This window comes from Chinchilla lanigera, unplaced genomic scaffold (assembly GCF_000276665.1).
Source record: "Chinchilla lanigera isolate Chin_1 unplaced genomic scaffold, ChiLan1.0 scaffold00013, whole genome shotgun sequence".
In the NCBI taxonomy this organism is placed as follows: domain Eukaryota; kingdom Metazoa; phylum Chordata; class Mammalia; order Rodentia; family Chinchillidae; genus Chinchilla; species Chinchilla lanigera.
Window position 1 is genome coordinate 32,144,055 of NW_004955414.1, and position 12,367 is coordinate 32,156,421.

At 46.2% G+C, this 12,367-nt stretch overlaps 2 protein-coding genes across 5 annotated transcripts in view; one reads left to right on the plus strand and one right to left on the minus strand.

Annotated features, from left to right (window-relative positions):
- Window positions 1-6,044: 6,044 nt before the first annotated feature.
- Window positions 6,045-11,088, minus strand: LOC106148042. Of its 2 annotated transcripts, XM_013512030.1 has the most exons (4): window positions 10,662-11,088; window positions 10,337-10,448; window positions 8,606-8,746; window positions 6,045-6,512 (listed from the first exon to the last, which is right to left on the minus strand). In XM_013512030.1, the coding sequence occupies exons 1-3, from the start codon at window positions 11,053-11,055 to the stop codon at window positions 8,614-8,616; spliced, it is 639 nt and encodes a 212-aa protein (XP_013367484.1). In that variant the 5' UTR covers window positions 11,056-11,088; the 3' UTR covers window positions 6,045-6,512; window positions 8,606-8,613. The 2 variants fall into 2 exon arrangements, 1 of the variants encoding a protein (XP_013367484.1); XR_001233162.1 differs by lacking the exon at window positions 10,337-10,448 and having other exon boundaries at window positions 10,662-10,850.
- The window catches only part of LOC102009041 (natural cytotoxicity triggering receptor 3 ligand 1-like), a 16,504-nt gene continuing 15,131 nt past the window's right edge, over window positions 10,995-12,367 (plus strand). Inside the window, exons 1-2 of one of the 3 annotated variants that reach the window (XM_005380381.2) lie at window positions 10,995-11,049; window positions 11,543-11,718. In XM_005380381.2, the coding sequence (XP_005380438.1) occupies window positions 11,643-11,718 (76 nt within the window). In that variant the 5' untranslated portion in view covers window positions 10,995-11,049; window positions 11,543-11,642. The other 2 variants (XM_013512029.1, XM_005380380.2) reach the window with 2 other exon arrangements.

Genomic DNA, 12,367 nt, shown 5'->3' on the forward strand with positions numbered 1-12,367 from the left:
CTGCACACCAGCCACCTTCGGGAGAAAGGGAGTCAGAGCTACTGGAGAGGAGCTGGAAGAGCAGGTCATGGTCTGCCCAGTTGTCCTGGCCTCACTGGTGAAGACAGAATGGCCCCAGGAGTCCCAACCCATGGAGCCCTCTGCGTAGAAGCCTGGTTTGAGGCATGAAGAACAGTGAGCCGAGTGCATTTCCTCCTCTCAGAGACTTGGCAAGGGTCAGCAAAGCCTCCTCATGCCACCTTTTCCCCCTCACCCGCTTACCCATGCCAGCCCTGTGTGGGGTCCCCCTGCCTAAGTTTGTCCCTTCCTGCATGGAAGCTGGAGGACTCCATCTCACCATTCCTGGCATGTGTATTATTCATAGAGATGTGGACAATCTCTGATGATTTGCTTGATCTTGTCAAATTGTTTCAGAAAAGTATACCACATTATACCACAGCCAACTGTGTATAAATGAATGTGCACAGAGCTTTAAAAGAATGAGTAGGAGGTACAATCCAAAATAGATCAGAGGCAGACCCTGGAGTTGCAGCTCGCCTTCCACCATCATCTTGGTTCTCGAATGAGGCCCTTGTACTTTCCATCAACTCCCTGGAGACCCTGGTACCGAAGGCCAGCATTCTGCCACCGTTGCGGTTGTGGTCTGAGCCGTGCACTCCACCGAATGCCTGGGGATCCCAAACCTGGTGGCCCATCACCCGCTGTCATTTTGGGAAAAGTCTGACACCCAGGAAAACTGGGGTCCCTAGAGCCCTTTGGTGAGATGCCCAGGAAGTGTGAGCCTCAGTGCTTTGCCTCTGACAAAATGACAAGATGAAGGAGCAAAATGCATTCTCAGAACTCAACCCCACCCAGACAAGCCCAGGAGACATCAACACAGGAGAACTTGGAAGTCACACATGTGAAATCTCTGAAATGCTCGCAACTGAAGTAAAGAAAAAACTCCATCAGGCCACAGAAGACATCAGATCAGAAATAATCTCACCACATGCTGCAGAGTGAAACTAGACCCATGTCTATCACCATGCACCCAACTCAAGTCAAATTTATCACAGATATAAATATTAAAACAGAAACACTAAATCTACTGGAAGAGAAGGCAGGTAAAAATCTTGAAGACATAGGGGTAGACAGAGAGTTCATGAACAAAAACCAAACTTCACGTGAAACACTTCAGAGAATCAACAACTGGGATCTCATCTTATTGAAAAGTTTTTGCATATCTAAAGAAATCAGCAGAGTAAAAAGAAAATCCGCAATTTGAGAAAAAATTTTAACCAACTGTCCCTTGGAGAAAAGACTTCTATCTAGACCATATAAAGAATTAAAAATATCAGCCCCCCCAAATTAAAAATTCCAATCCAAAAATGGGAATCTGAGATGAATATACACTTCTCAGATGAAGAAATACAGATGGCAAATAAATACATGAAAAAATGTTCCACATCATTAGTCATTCGAGAATTGCAAATTAAAACAACACTGAGATTCCCTGTCACCACAGAAAGAACGGCTATCATTAAGAAATCAGTCAGTAATAAACGCTAGTGAGGCTGTGGAGAAAAAAGAACCCTTCTCCATTGTTGGTAGGAGTGTAGACTAGTGAAACTACTGTGGAAATCTGTTTGGAGATTCCTCAGTAAATTAGGATTTGAGGTCCCATTCAACCCAGCTATTTCCCTTTTGGGTATTTTTCCAGGAGAACTGAAAACATCATATCACAGCAATATATATGCATCCATGTTTATAGCAGCACAATTTATAATAGCTAAATTGTAACCCAAATGTCCATCAGCTGAGGAATGGATAAAAAAAGTTGTGGTATATTTATATAATGGAATATTACTTGGCTATAAAGAAAGATAAACTGCAGGCTCTTATAGGTAAATGGACACAACTAGAGACCATACTCATAAGTGAAATAAATCAGATGTGTATGTGTAAACACTGTAGTGTAAGAACCTGAAAGAGTGAATAAAATCTAAAAGGTACAATAGATATTGTGAAAGGGAAAGAAATTGCTCAAAAGTAAAGAACAACTGGTATGAGGGAAAAGAGAATAGAAAGAAAGAGGGGAAAATATGTATATATGTAGACCCAGGATTGCTAAGATAGTTGTACTACTGATTTCTGTTGCTTAATTGAAAGGAATAGTTAATGTTTAATTGTTTGATCAATCTTACATGCCTATATTTGTTTATCTGAGTAACCAATTTGAAGGTAACAATATGTAATACAACAACCATTGCTTATTTCCTATCACCTTGTCTGAAATTCTGTATTGCTTGTACTGTTTTTGTGTTATTTTATAAATGTCTTGTGCCTGTTAGTATGTTTTTGTTCTTTTATCTTTAAAATAAAAAATAGATTAAAGAGAATATTGCCTATTTTTGTAATATAATATTTCAATACACTATTATCATATTTGTAATACAATATTTCAGTATACTATTATATTTTAAATTTTAGTTTTTTAAAAGATAAATATACTTTAAAATATTTGTGGAGCAGAAAGAAAGAAAAGGAGTTAAAATATGAAATAGATGTTCAATGAACAGTTTGGCTTCTAATTTCTGATCCCAGATTTTATTTATTTATTTATTTGATGTTCAATGAACAGTTTTCTTGCAAGATCTGGTGGATTCTGGAACTTTAAGTGTCTATCCAAAAGAAATATGCTCTGTTGAAAAGGTATCCATTTTAAACATATCTTCCTTTATTCTGAGTGCTCCTTGCGGATATATTAAGATTTTGAAGTGGGGAAGTACTTGGAATCGAACCCTGGACCTCACACTTGGTAGGAAGGTGCTGCACCACTGAGCTAAATCCCTGGGTCCAAGATTTTTTTATAAAAATATTGTAGCTAGTCATAGGTTACAATTTTAAAACTGGTAAGATGAATATGACTGATTAGACTTATTACTCATGTTGAAATAAGTCTTTTCACCATAAATATGCTTATTGAATTATATAGGCTTTTTTTTTAGACAGGGTCTCACTATGTAGTTCTGGCTGGCTTTGAACTCACAGCAGTCCTCCTGCCTCAGCCTCCTGATGTTAGGATTATTTAGCATTTTAAAAAGCCTGATGCACAAATTTTTGAGTATTTACCATTATTGTATAGTAGAAATTTCTCTGTTTCTAAAGAAATGCAGAAAATCTAATAACCTAAAATTATAATATATTTGATATAAATGTGGATACCAAATTATAGTGGTTTATTACTGTAAACAAAGAAAAGTAAAATTACATATGTGGCTTGAGCTTTAGCTCTCCTGTTGAACCCTTAGAGCAATCCTTGTTGTAACTTTTTTGTTCCATCTGCTGTACAGCCTGTGAATGCAGAAAGAAAATCCTACAAGTATTATATGATTTTCTATTATATGTGTGGCCTTCGATATAGCACAGTAAACTGACTAATAGTTGATATGAAGAGATAGTCAGTAAACTGACTAATAGTTGATATGAATAGTTGATATGAAGATATGAAGAGATTGCACCCTAAAATTTAAGTTAATATTCCAAACAGCAGTTTACCACTTCAGGTCATTTTTCATTCATACTGTTCTCTATACTTTATCTTTTAGAATTAGGTCCTATTATACGGAACAGCAAAACCAAGAGAACAGAGGAATTTTCCCCTTACATAAAGAGGTGGTATGGAGTTCCTATCTTGCTGTTCTGCTATCCTCAGCCCTTGATTTTTATCTTCAAGTTACCTCACTCTAGGTTTCAAGCATAGCTCCTGAAAGCAAGGGGACATTGGCAAGAACTTTCTCCAGGTGCATGAGCTGACTTCAAGCACTTTTCAAAATCCCACAGCACTTGGGTATGCATCCCCATTGGCCAGAACTGTGTCCCAAGGCCAGAACAGTTGCTAAGGAATTCAGAATCCACAGGGAAATCTACCTGCTAAAGTTGTTTTCTTTTTTTTTTTTTAACTAAGGAAGAAAAAAAAAAAGGAAACATTTGGTTGCCACTTTTCACTTTTAGATCAAATCAGCTTTGTTGACTACCTAAATCTCTGTGTTCATGTTTCTTCAGAGACAGAAAACATTCACTCCTCCCATCCCAAGAAAAAACTATCAGGGGCTGGGGATTTAGCTCAGCGGCAAAAAGTGCCTGCCTGGCAAGTGCAAGGTCGTGAGTTCGGTTCCCAGTACCAGAGAAAAACCAAAAAAAAAGAAAAAACTATCAGAAATGCAATCCATTTTTTTGGGGGGGTGGTTTTGGGTATTTTTCCAGTACTGGGAATCGAACTCACGACCTCATGCTTGCTCAGCGCCCCCATTTTTGCATATTAGCTCTAAGACCACGATATCTAGGTATCATCCCCTCCCTTAGGTTAGGGTATCAGTCCACCGACAGACTGAAAACTCAACATTTATTTCCCTAAAAGGACAGCATGCATAATGCATAGGCACAAGAAAATGGTAATAAAATTGACCTTTTAGAAAAGTTCTCCTTTTTATAGTTTTTGTGTTGTTTTGTTTCAGTCTTTTTTTTTGTTGTTATTTTGCTTTTCTTCTTTTCTCTTTTTTTTTATTTTAAAGAGTAAAAGAAGGATAACATAATAATAGGGGGAGCTTACCAAATTACAGACAAAGTGGTAGAAAATTATCAATGGTTATTGTTTTACATATTGTTATCTACAAGATTGTTTCTCAGGAAAACAAATAGACAAATAATAGTGAGTTACAGACAAAAGAGGTAGGAGATTATCAATAGTTGTTGTACTATACTTTGGTTTCTTCAAAGTGGCTTCTAAAGAAAATAGAGCTATACATGAGTGACCAATTGAATAATCATTAACTATTCTCAATGGTTGTTGTAGGAAACACATAATAATAAACATGCATCCATTTATGAAACAGGATAGGAACAATACAAACATTACAGAGTTATGGATAGATTAGTGGGAAAATATCAATGGCTGCTGTAAGACATGGTGGTATCTTCAAAGTGGTTTCTCAGGAAGACAGATACACAAGAAGGATCTAACAAGTAGTTACAGCCTAAGGGTTGTCAAAAATAGCATATTACCTCCTCACCAGTGACTCCTGTCACTGAGGTGTGATGGCTGGAAGGAAGGCCAGGATTGAAAAGAAGGACCAAGAGACTTGCACCTGTGTCTAGCAACAGGCTGTTTTCTTGTTCCTCCATAGTCATGATTACCCAGGGCTCTTCCATGCAGATGACAGTCTGGTAAGAGGGCAGAGTATGCCCCAGGACCTCTCATTCCTGTTGGACTAACTGGTAGGATGGGTCTGAGCTCTGGGGCCTCCGCTGCAGAGGGCAGACTGATCTCTAGTGGTCACCTTTGCATTCAGAGCATGGCCCAGGAGGCCTCTTAGGGCAGTTCCTCTTGAGGTGGCCTGGTTTTTAACAGTGGTAGCAGATGAATGCAGTTGTCGAGTTCTTCTTGGGGCCCCGGGAATCAGACTTGGGGTCTGTTTCTCTTAGTGGTGCAGCAAAAGCAGCTGCTATTTCTTGGTCTCTTTGTTTTCTCTCTTTGGCTTCTTCCTCATCATGGCTATAGAATACTGAGGAGGCAATTCTTACCAGCATCTCAAGTGAGCCATCTGGGGTGAAAGCCATTCTTTGTAGCTTTTTCTCCAGCCTCCCATCGCATTGGGACCCCACAACCAGTTAGTGTTCTCTCCCCAACCGTCAGCACAGGTAGCAGGAATCTTGCTGCAGACCTCTCTGGAGCTCCACCACAGCCTGTACTGTCAGGGGAAGAATGGCTTCCAGGGGGGTCTCCCCAGGTATTGCACAAGGTCCTCCTGGTTTACAGCTTCTGAGCGGCTCTCATGACCCCAGTCCACAAGACCTCTGACTCCTTGGGCTTAGTCTGTATTCTCATGTTCTCTGAGTCCTTGTTCACCAGCTGCTCCTCCGCTGACCCTGGACCTTTCTGGTTCTCAATGGCAGGAGCAAGAGTGACCCGTTGCATGGCATGTATTCCCAGGGGTTTCTCCAAGTTTGAATGATTCACATATGTCTGTGGGGGGGCTTCTGCAGCTGGTGCATGGTGGGCCAATTGTGTCATTATTTCTCTGTGTCATGGTAGGTTTCAATTGAGCAGTGGCGGCCGGCCTGAGGGCAGGCACGCGACAGCACTCCCTGCTGTGCTGCTTCTCAGGTGCCTGGGGCCCTCCTTTCAGGTGCCTGTGAGGCAGGGAGCCAGCCCAAAGAATGGTGCTCCCTGCCGCATGGCTTCCCGGGCACTGGAGCCCCTCCTTCTGGGTGCCTGCAAGGCTGGGGGCCGGCCCAAGGGCCAGAGCTCCCCACCTTGTGGCTTCCCGGGTGCCGGGGGCCCTCCTTCCAGGTGCCTGCAAGGTAGGTAGCCGGTCCAAAGCTCTTTTCTCTTTAAAACAAAAAAAATGACTGGAAGGTGGGGACCCTTGGGTGAAATCAAGAAAGATCGAGGCAGACCGAATGAAGGCTGTTGGTGAAGCCGAAGAATAGTCAGGGGAGGACATCCAGGCGTCCTCTGGGATTCTGCTCAGCTTGAAGAGAAGTAGAAGAGGTTACTTGGGGCTTCTACAAAGGATTACGCAAACAACCAGCAGGAAATGTGTTATTCAGGAGCAGTGAACCCACTGGGAGGAGGGGCGTCTCCTAGCAGAAAAGGGTAAGCTCAGTGAGGTGGGCCTTGAGGTCTGAATCTCTCCCTACTTTTTGGATGATTGAGGCTGGTAGAGGGTGTGGAGGTTCCAGGATTTTTAAGAGGCAGGCTAGGGGAGAGGATGGGGGAATCAAAGAAGACTTCCATGGAGAGCAGAGAGAGGTAATTGTCACACCCGTTGTGACTAACTGAGAGCAGCAACAAGGTCCACAATAGCCATCTGCACTTGGGACTCAGGGCTGTGATGGAGTGTGGGTGAGCGGCCAAGGCAGGCATCCTTCAAGTTAGCCGAACATCAAGGGAAGACAGTTCCTACCTGAGGGGTTTCTATGGCCAGCACTGGGCTTAAATGGCACAGAAATTAGGGCAAGTGCCTCTCTGTCACAGGGGTGGGAGGGTGGAAAGGCAGGAGAGGGGCAGGGAGAAAGTGAGAGATCTGGGAGGAAGACCTGAGTCCCCGAGGATGACGGGATGAGTAGAGGGTGAGGGGGGCATGTCGAGTGATTTGAGCATTTCTGGGAGTAACAGGGCCTCTTCTAAGTTCTGAGAAGCTGAGTGAGGAAAGGTCTTGTGATCTAAGGGCTCACTGGGATCTCCCTTTATGAGTCTGCAGTGGGGTTTAGTGAGGACAGCAATGCTGGGAACCCACAGGAGGAAGTACCCTATTAGCCCAGGAAAGGAGGAGAGGTGTTATTTGGTTGGGATTCTGGGAAATCAAGTGGATGCAGTCTGGAGGTAGGGCTTGGGTGTGTTTGCAGAGAATTATGCCCAGGTAGGTGACAGATGGGGGAGGGATTTGAGCCTTAGAGGAAGATTCCCAGGATCTCCGAGTCTAGATGTTGTAATAATGAGACAGCATCTACAGGATGATTCATACCATGGTTTTGAATGAGGAAACCACTGGTATGAATATCTACATATCCTGTATGAGATGAGGAGAAGAGGGGTGAAAGGAGAGCAAATTATGAACAAGGTCCAGACCAAAGTAGTGGGGCTGTGCCAGAAACCCTGTGGCAGGACAGTCCAGGTCAGCTGTTGGGCCTGATGAGTTTGAGGGTGTGTGGAGGTAAAGATGAAGATGGGCTGTGAGGAGACAGAGGGACAGAAGACAAAAGTGTGTGGGGCTTAGGCACCATGGTGTATGGAACCAACAATCTGATAGTGTGGAGGTTTTTCTGGTTTTGGTCTTTTTTTGAGACAGTGTTTTAGTATGCTGTCCTTGAACTCACAGCAGTCCTGCTGCCTCAGCCTCCCAACTGCCTGGATTACAGGTGTGGGCTCTCACACCTGGCCTAGCGTGGAGATCTTGTACCAGCCTATAAGACTCATCTGCCTTTTGTACCGGGAGAATGGGGGTGTTGTAAGAAGAGCTGACAGGCATTAAGAGGCTGTGTCCCAACAGGCGAGAGATGGTATGTTGCAAGCTCCATAAAGGAAGGTCCAGGGATGGGGTACTCTTGTTGGGAAGGGTAGGAATGGTTAGGCTTAAGAGGGATATTAAGTGGTTTTTGAATTAAAGCCAGGGATGGGGTAGAAGTGTCCCAGCTGTGGGTGACCAGAGGGGAACGGATGGGAACCAGGGGGGGGATAGGTTGGCTGTAAGTGTTGGTTGCATCCAGGGGATGGTCAAAGTAGCTGATAACTTGGTTAAAATGTCTCATCCAAAAAGGGGATACAGCAGGTAGAGAGGACTAAAAAGGAGTGCTGGAAAAGGTGTCAACCCAACTGGCGTCACACTGGGGAGGTGCGGATTAAAGGTCTGGAGACTTTGTGGGCAATGATCACAACAGTAGTCGGAGGGCACAGCACCTGACTGGCAAGTGCAAGGTCCCGAGTTCGATTTCCAGTACAAAAAGAAAAAAAAGAACTAGCAGTCAGAGCCAGAAAGACTGGTCCTTTGAAAAAGGAATGGTGGATGGCAGTCCCCATATCACTCAGGAAGTGGGTGGGTTGACTCTGCATCGTAAGAGTTACCTGATGCTCTATGTTCGAAATGGTCCAATGTGTCTCCAAGGCCTTGGTGTAGTTTCAGTCTTCAGTGGCCAAGTAGGGAAGGTCAGGGAAGGAGCCGGCTGGGGGTCCCTGGGAACCCGTAGCATAAGACATTGATTTGAGCTGTAACAGTCATATTTAAAGATGGAAGCATTGGTAACAAGGCCAATAATCAAGAGATCTAAACTATTACTGTTTAAGTTTTTATTTTATTTTATTTTATTTTATTGTCTTTTTGAGACAAGATCTCGCTATGCAGTTCAGGCTGGCCTTGAGCTCACTTTGTAGCCCAGGCTGGCCTTGATCTCCGAAGGATCCTCCTGTCTCAGCCTCCTGAGTGGTGGGTTATCGGTGTGCACCACTAAGCACGAAGGTGTTGTTTAAATTTTCCAGAGAGAATGAGAAAATATCAAAGAGTAAGTTAGAAATAGTTGGAGCACTTTTTACCCTGTAAAAGAGATCATCTCTAGAGATAGACAGAAGCAAACAGATGATTTGGAGGAAGTCTGCCCTGGGCTCTAAGGCAAAGAGGTTTCTAAGACATCTGTGCTATCTATCTAATCATCTAGGCAACACTTCCACTAGCAAGACAAGGCTATATTTCTTTAAAGTCCACTCTAAACTTTCACACTGGGCATGGTGGCCCAAACATGTAATTCCCGTTGTAATCTCAGCACTGGAGAGGTTGAGGCAGGAAGATCACCTCGAGTTCAAGGCAAATCTAGAATGCATAGTGAGTTCAAGTCCAGCCTGAGCTACATTGCAAGACCCAGTCTCAAAAAAAAAAAAAAAAAATACAATTTCTGTCTCTGAAGCTCACAGGTTGAACTTACACTCACTGCCTAGCAACCATGATTTACAAGTCACTGAAGACATCAGTTTTTAGGAGCACATGAAGAGAAAGGCTGAACTGATGGAAGGGGAGGGTCCTGTGATATATTAATAGACATGTATATTTTCCAAATATAAACTAGATTTAGTTGACCCATTTTACAGCATTTTCATTTTTCTTTTTGAGAGAGGGTCTCACTATGTAGTTCAGACTGGCCTTGAACTCACTATGTATGTATAGATTTTTCTAACTTTCTTATAGGTAGTATCAGATTTTTCTAAATTTCTTATAGGTAGTATCAAGTTCAGTACTTGGGGGGGTTCTTTTTTTTTTTTTTTTTCTGGAAAGGGGGTTTCACTATGCAGTTCAGGCAGGACCTTGAACTCTCTTTGTATCCCAGGCGCCTTCAGGTGCCCAGTGCTGGGATTACAGAACTGCACCACCATGCCTGGCCTTAAGCTCCTTGACTTGAGGAACCTTGTCATCTAAGGGCAAAATGCAACCTTAGACGTTTACAACTTGGTTTTCTTTTCCGACATTTGTTTGTTTTGAGATAGACCACCCTCCAGAGGGGGGGCACGCGAGCGACACTGGGGGTGAAAAAGACTGCCTCCACTAGGAACATAGAAGTGATTATTCTGGCCTGAGTTCAGGGTGAGAGTTTGAGGGGTTCATAAAAGTTGGAGGAGACAGAAAAAGCACGGGCAATTGATTAAAGAATGTTATTGCCTGGAGCACTTAGCAGCTTGTGTGTGGGGTGGGGACGCCCTCCCAACCGAACCTCTCCCACCTGCCCAACCCTTGCCGAACCCCATCCTTGTGGGTGGAACAAAATTTCTGACACCCACAAGTTCAAGCAGGAAAGGTTAATTTTAGCTCACAGTTCGCACAGGTTGCAGTCCGCAGCTGGCTGGCCCCAAGGCAGGCAGCCGGACAAACAAGCATGGCAGAGCACAAACACTCCCGTCCTATGGAAAGCAGGAAGCCGTGATTCTGCAGTTTTAACAGGAGTTCATATCATATTTAACCACTGGGACTCTAAAGGCCTGGGCAGCTGGAGCCCCCGGCCGGGCCGAGGGTTCCGCGAGCCGAGGGTGTCTTGAGAAGGCGGCCCTGGGTGGGGTCGGGGTACGCCGAGCAGCTCGCTCGGAAGCGGGGCGTCAGCGGGGAGGTCGGGCGTCTTGGGCGTGCCTCGTAGTCACCTACCCAGACAGACGAGGAGCCGGGTGAAGGAAAAATAAAACTGAGGCAGTGGCGCAAGCGACAGGAGAGCGCTGGGCTCTCTGCGCTCCCATCCCCTCTTAAGGCGGAGGCGCGGCGGGGAGCAGGGGCCGGAGAAGGGGTCTGAAAGGCGCAGAGGGTCGGAGCCGGGGCCGTAGGGCGGCGCGGGAGGGGTTCCAGGCGGGTCGCTATGGCACGCCCCGCGGGCCCGCGTTTTTCTTCCCGGGCTGGGCTTCCTTGGCCGGAGGCGCGCTATGCCAGCACTGGCTGCGTGGGCGCCTCCGCGAGCTCCTCTGCCCGCCCTGGCCGCGCCCCCGGCGGAAGGCGCTGGCGAGAGCGGCGGTGCGAGCGGATCGTGAGGCCCTCCTTTCCGGTACATATATGTGCTGAAAATAAAGCTCCAGCGAGCTTTTGCCTTCTTCTCCCCGAGCTCCGTTTAGGACACCCGCGCCTTCCGCGGAGGGCGCTGTCCCGAGCCCGCGGAAGTGGCCTTGTCCCATCGCTCGCCCGCACCCGCACAGCTCGATGTGCCGCGTGTAGCGCCCGAGAAAACCCTGGATTCAGTCCTCACCGGGGGACCAGGAAGTAATGTCAGTTTTACTTGTTAAACAATGTATATAACTCATCCCCATCTAAGGAGGACAAGTCCAGCGACCAGGGCCGCCCACCCTGGGGCCGCGATTGTCCGGGAGACCGAAAGGCGGCGCAAGCCCTGAAGGCCCCGCCTCGGGTCTGGAACCCGTCCAGATCCACAGACGCCTGCGCGGAGGGAGGGGAATCGTAAGCCACAGGGCGGCGGAGGGGCGGGGAGAGCGGGCGACAGGGGAGGTCGTATCAATTGTAATCTAATCTGCTATCATTTGTAGTCTAATCTGATGATTAGCAAGCGGCCTTAGGGAGCCCCTCTGCCAGCCTCTGAGCAGCTTCTGGGCTGAGCCGACCCGGAGGAACCGGCACCGCTGGCGCATGGCCCAGGGCTCCGCTGTACGCCTGAGGGACGTGCTGAGGCTACTGCTCTGGTGCGGGGCGCTGCGGGCGGCAGGTAAGAGCGCGTGGCTGAGGGGACGGGACTGGACGGGACCGCGGCTGAAGGCTGTGGTCGGAAGGGCGGGCCCCTTGCCAGGGCATCTGCATTTGGGCTCTTTCCATCCTTCCTGTTGGGACCGAGAAGAGAACGAAAAAGTCGAATAAGAAAAGTTCTCTTTACTGAGGTCTTACCGAGAGAGATGGAAGGTCTTATCCTAGGGTGACCTGGCTGTGAGCTCCTTTACTTTTCTGGCATTTTTTTTTTTTTTTTGAGGAGGGGGTGTTTGGAGGCGGGGTCTGTGTAGCCCGGGCTGACCTTAGACTCACTATGTGGCGTACGGCGGTCTTGAACTCCAGTGATCCTCTTGTTCAGCCTCCCAAGTGCGGGGATTACAGGTGTGCGCCTCGGGCCGGGGATATAGCTCAGTGGCACAAACGCCTGCCTGGAAAGCGTGAGGTCGTGAGTTCGATTCCCGGTACCAAAAAAAAAAAAGAAAGATAGAAATAGGTGTGCGCCTCCACACCGGGCCTGAGATCGTTTACTTGAAGGAATTTAGAAAAGGCAAGCGTTTATTCTGGCCCCAGTGGGCTGTGGTTTCCAGGAGAAGAATGAGGGTGAGACTTTGGGGTATTCATGAAAGTTTGAGGATATGGAAAAAAGGGCC

Excerpts from the sequence above, each read along its gene's own strand:
- LOC106148042 (XM_013512030.1), bottom strand. The coding sequence starts at position 11,055 with ATGTACCGGAAAGGAGGGCCTCACGATCCGCTCGCACCGCCGCTCTCG. Across the intron at positions 10,449-10,661 it reads CCGGCTCCTCGTCTGTCTGG|AATCACGGCTTCCTGCTTTC; the intron begins GTAGGTGACTAC and ends TTAAAACTGCAG. Across the intron at positions 8,747-10,336 it reads GACTGCAACCTGTGCGAACT|CTCAAATCAATGTCTTATGC; the intron begins GTGAGCTAAAAT and ends TGACTGTTACAG.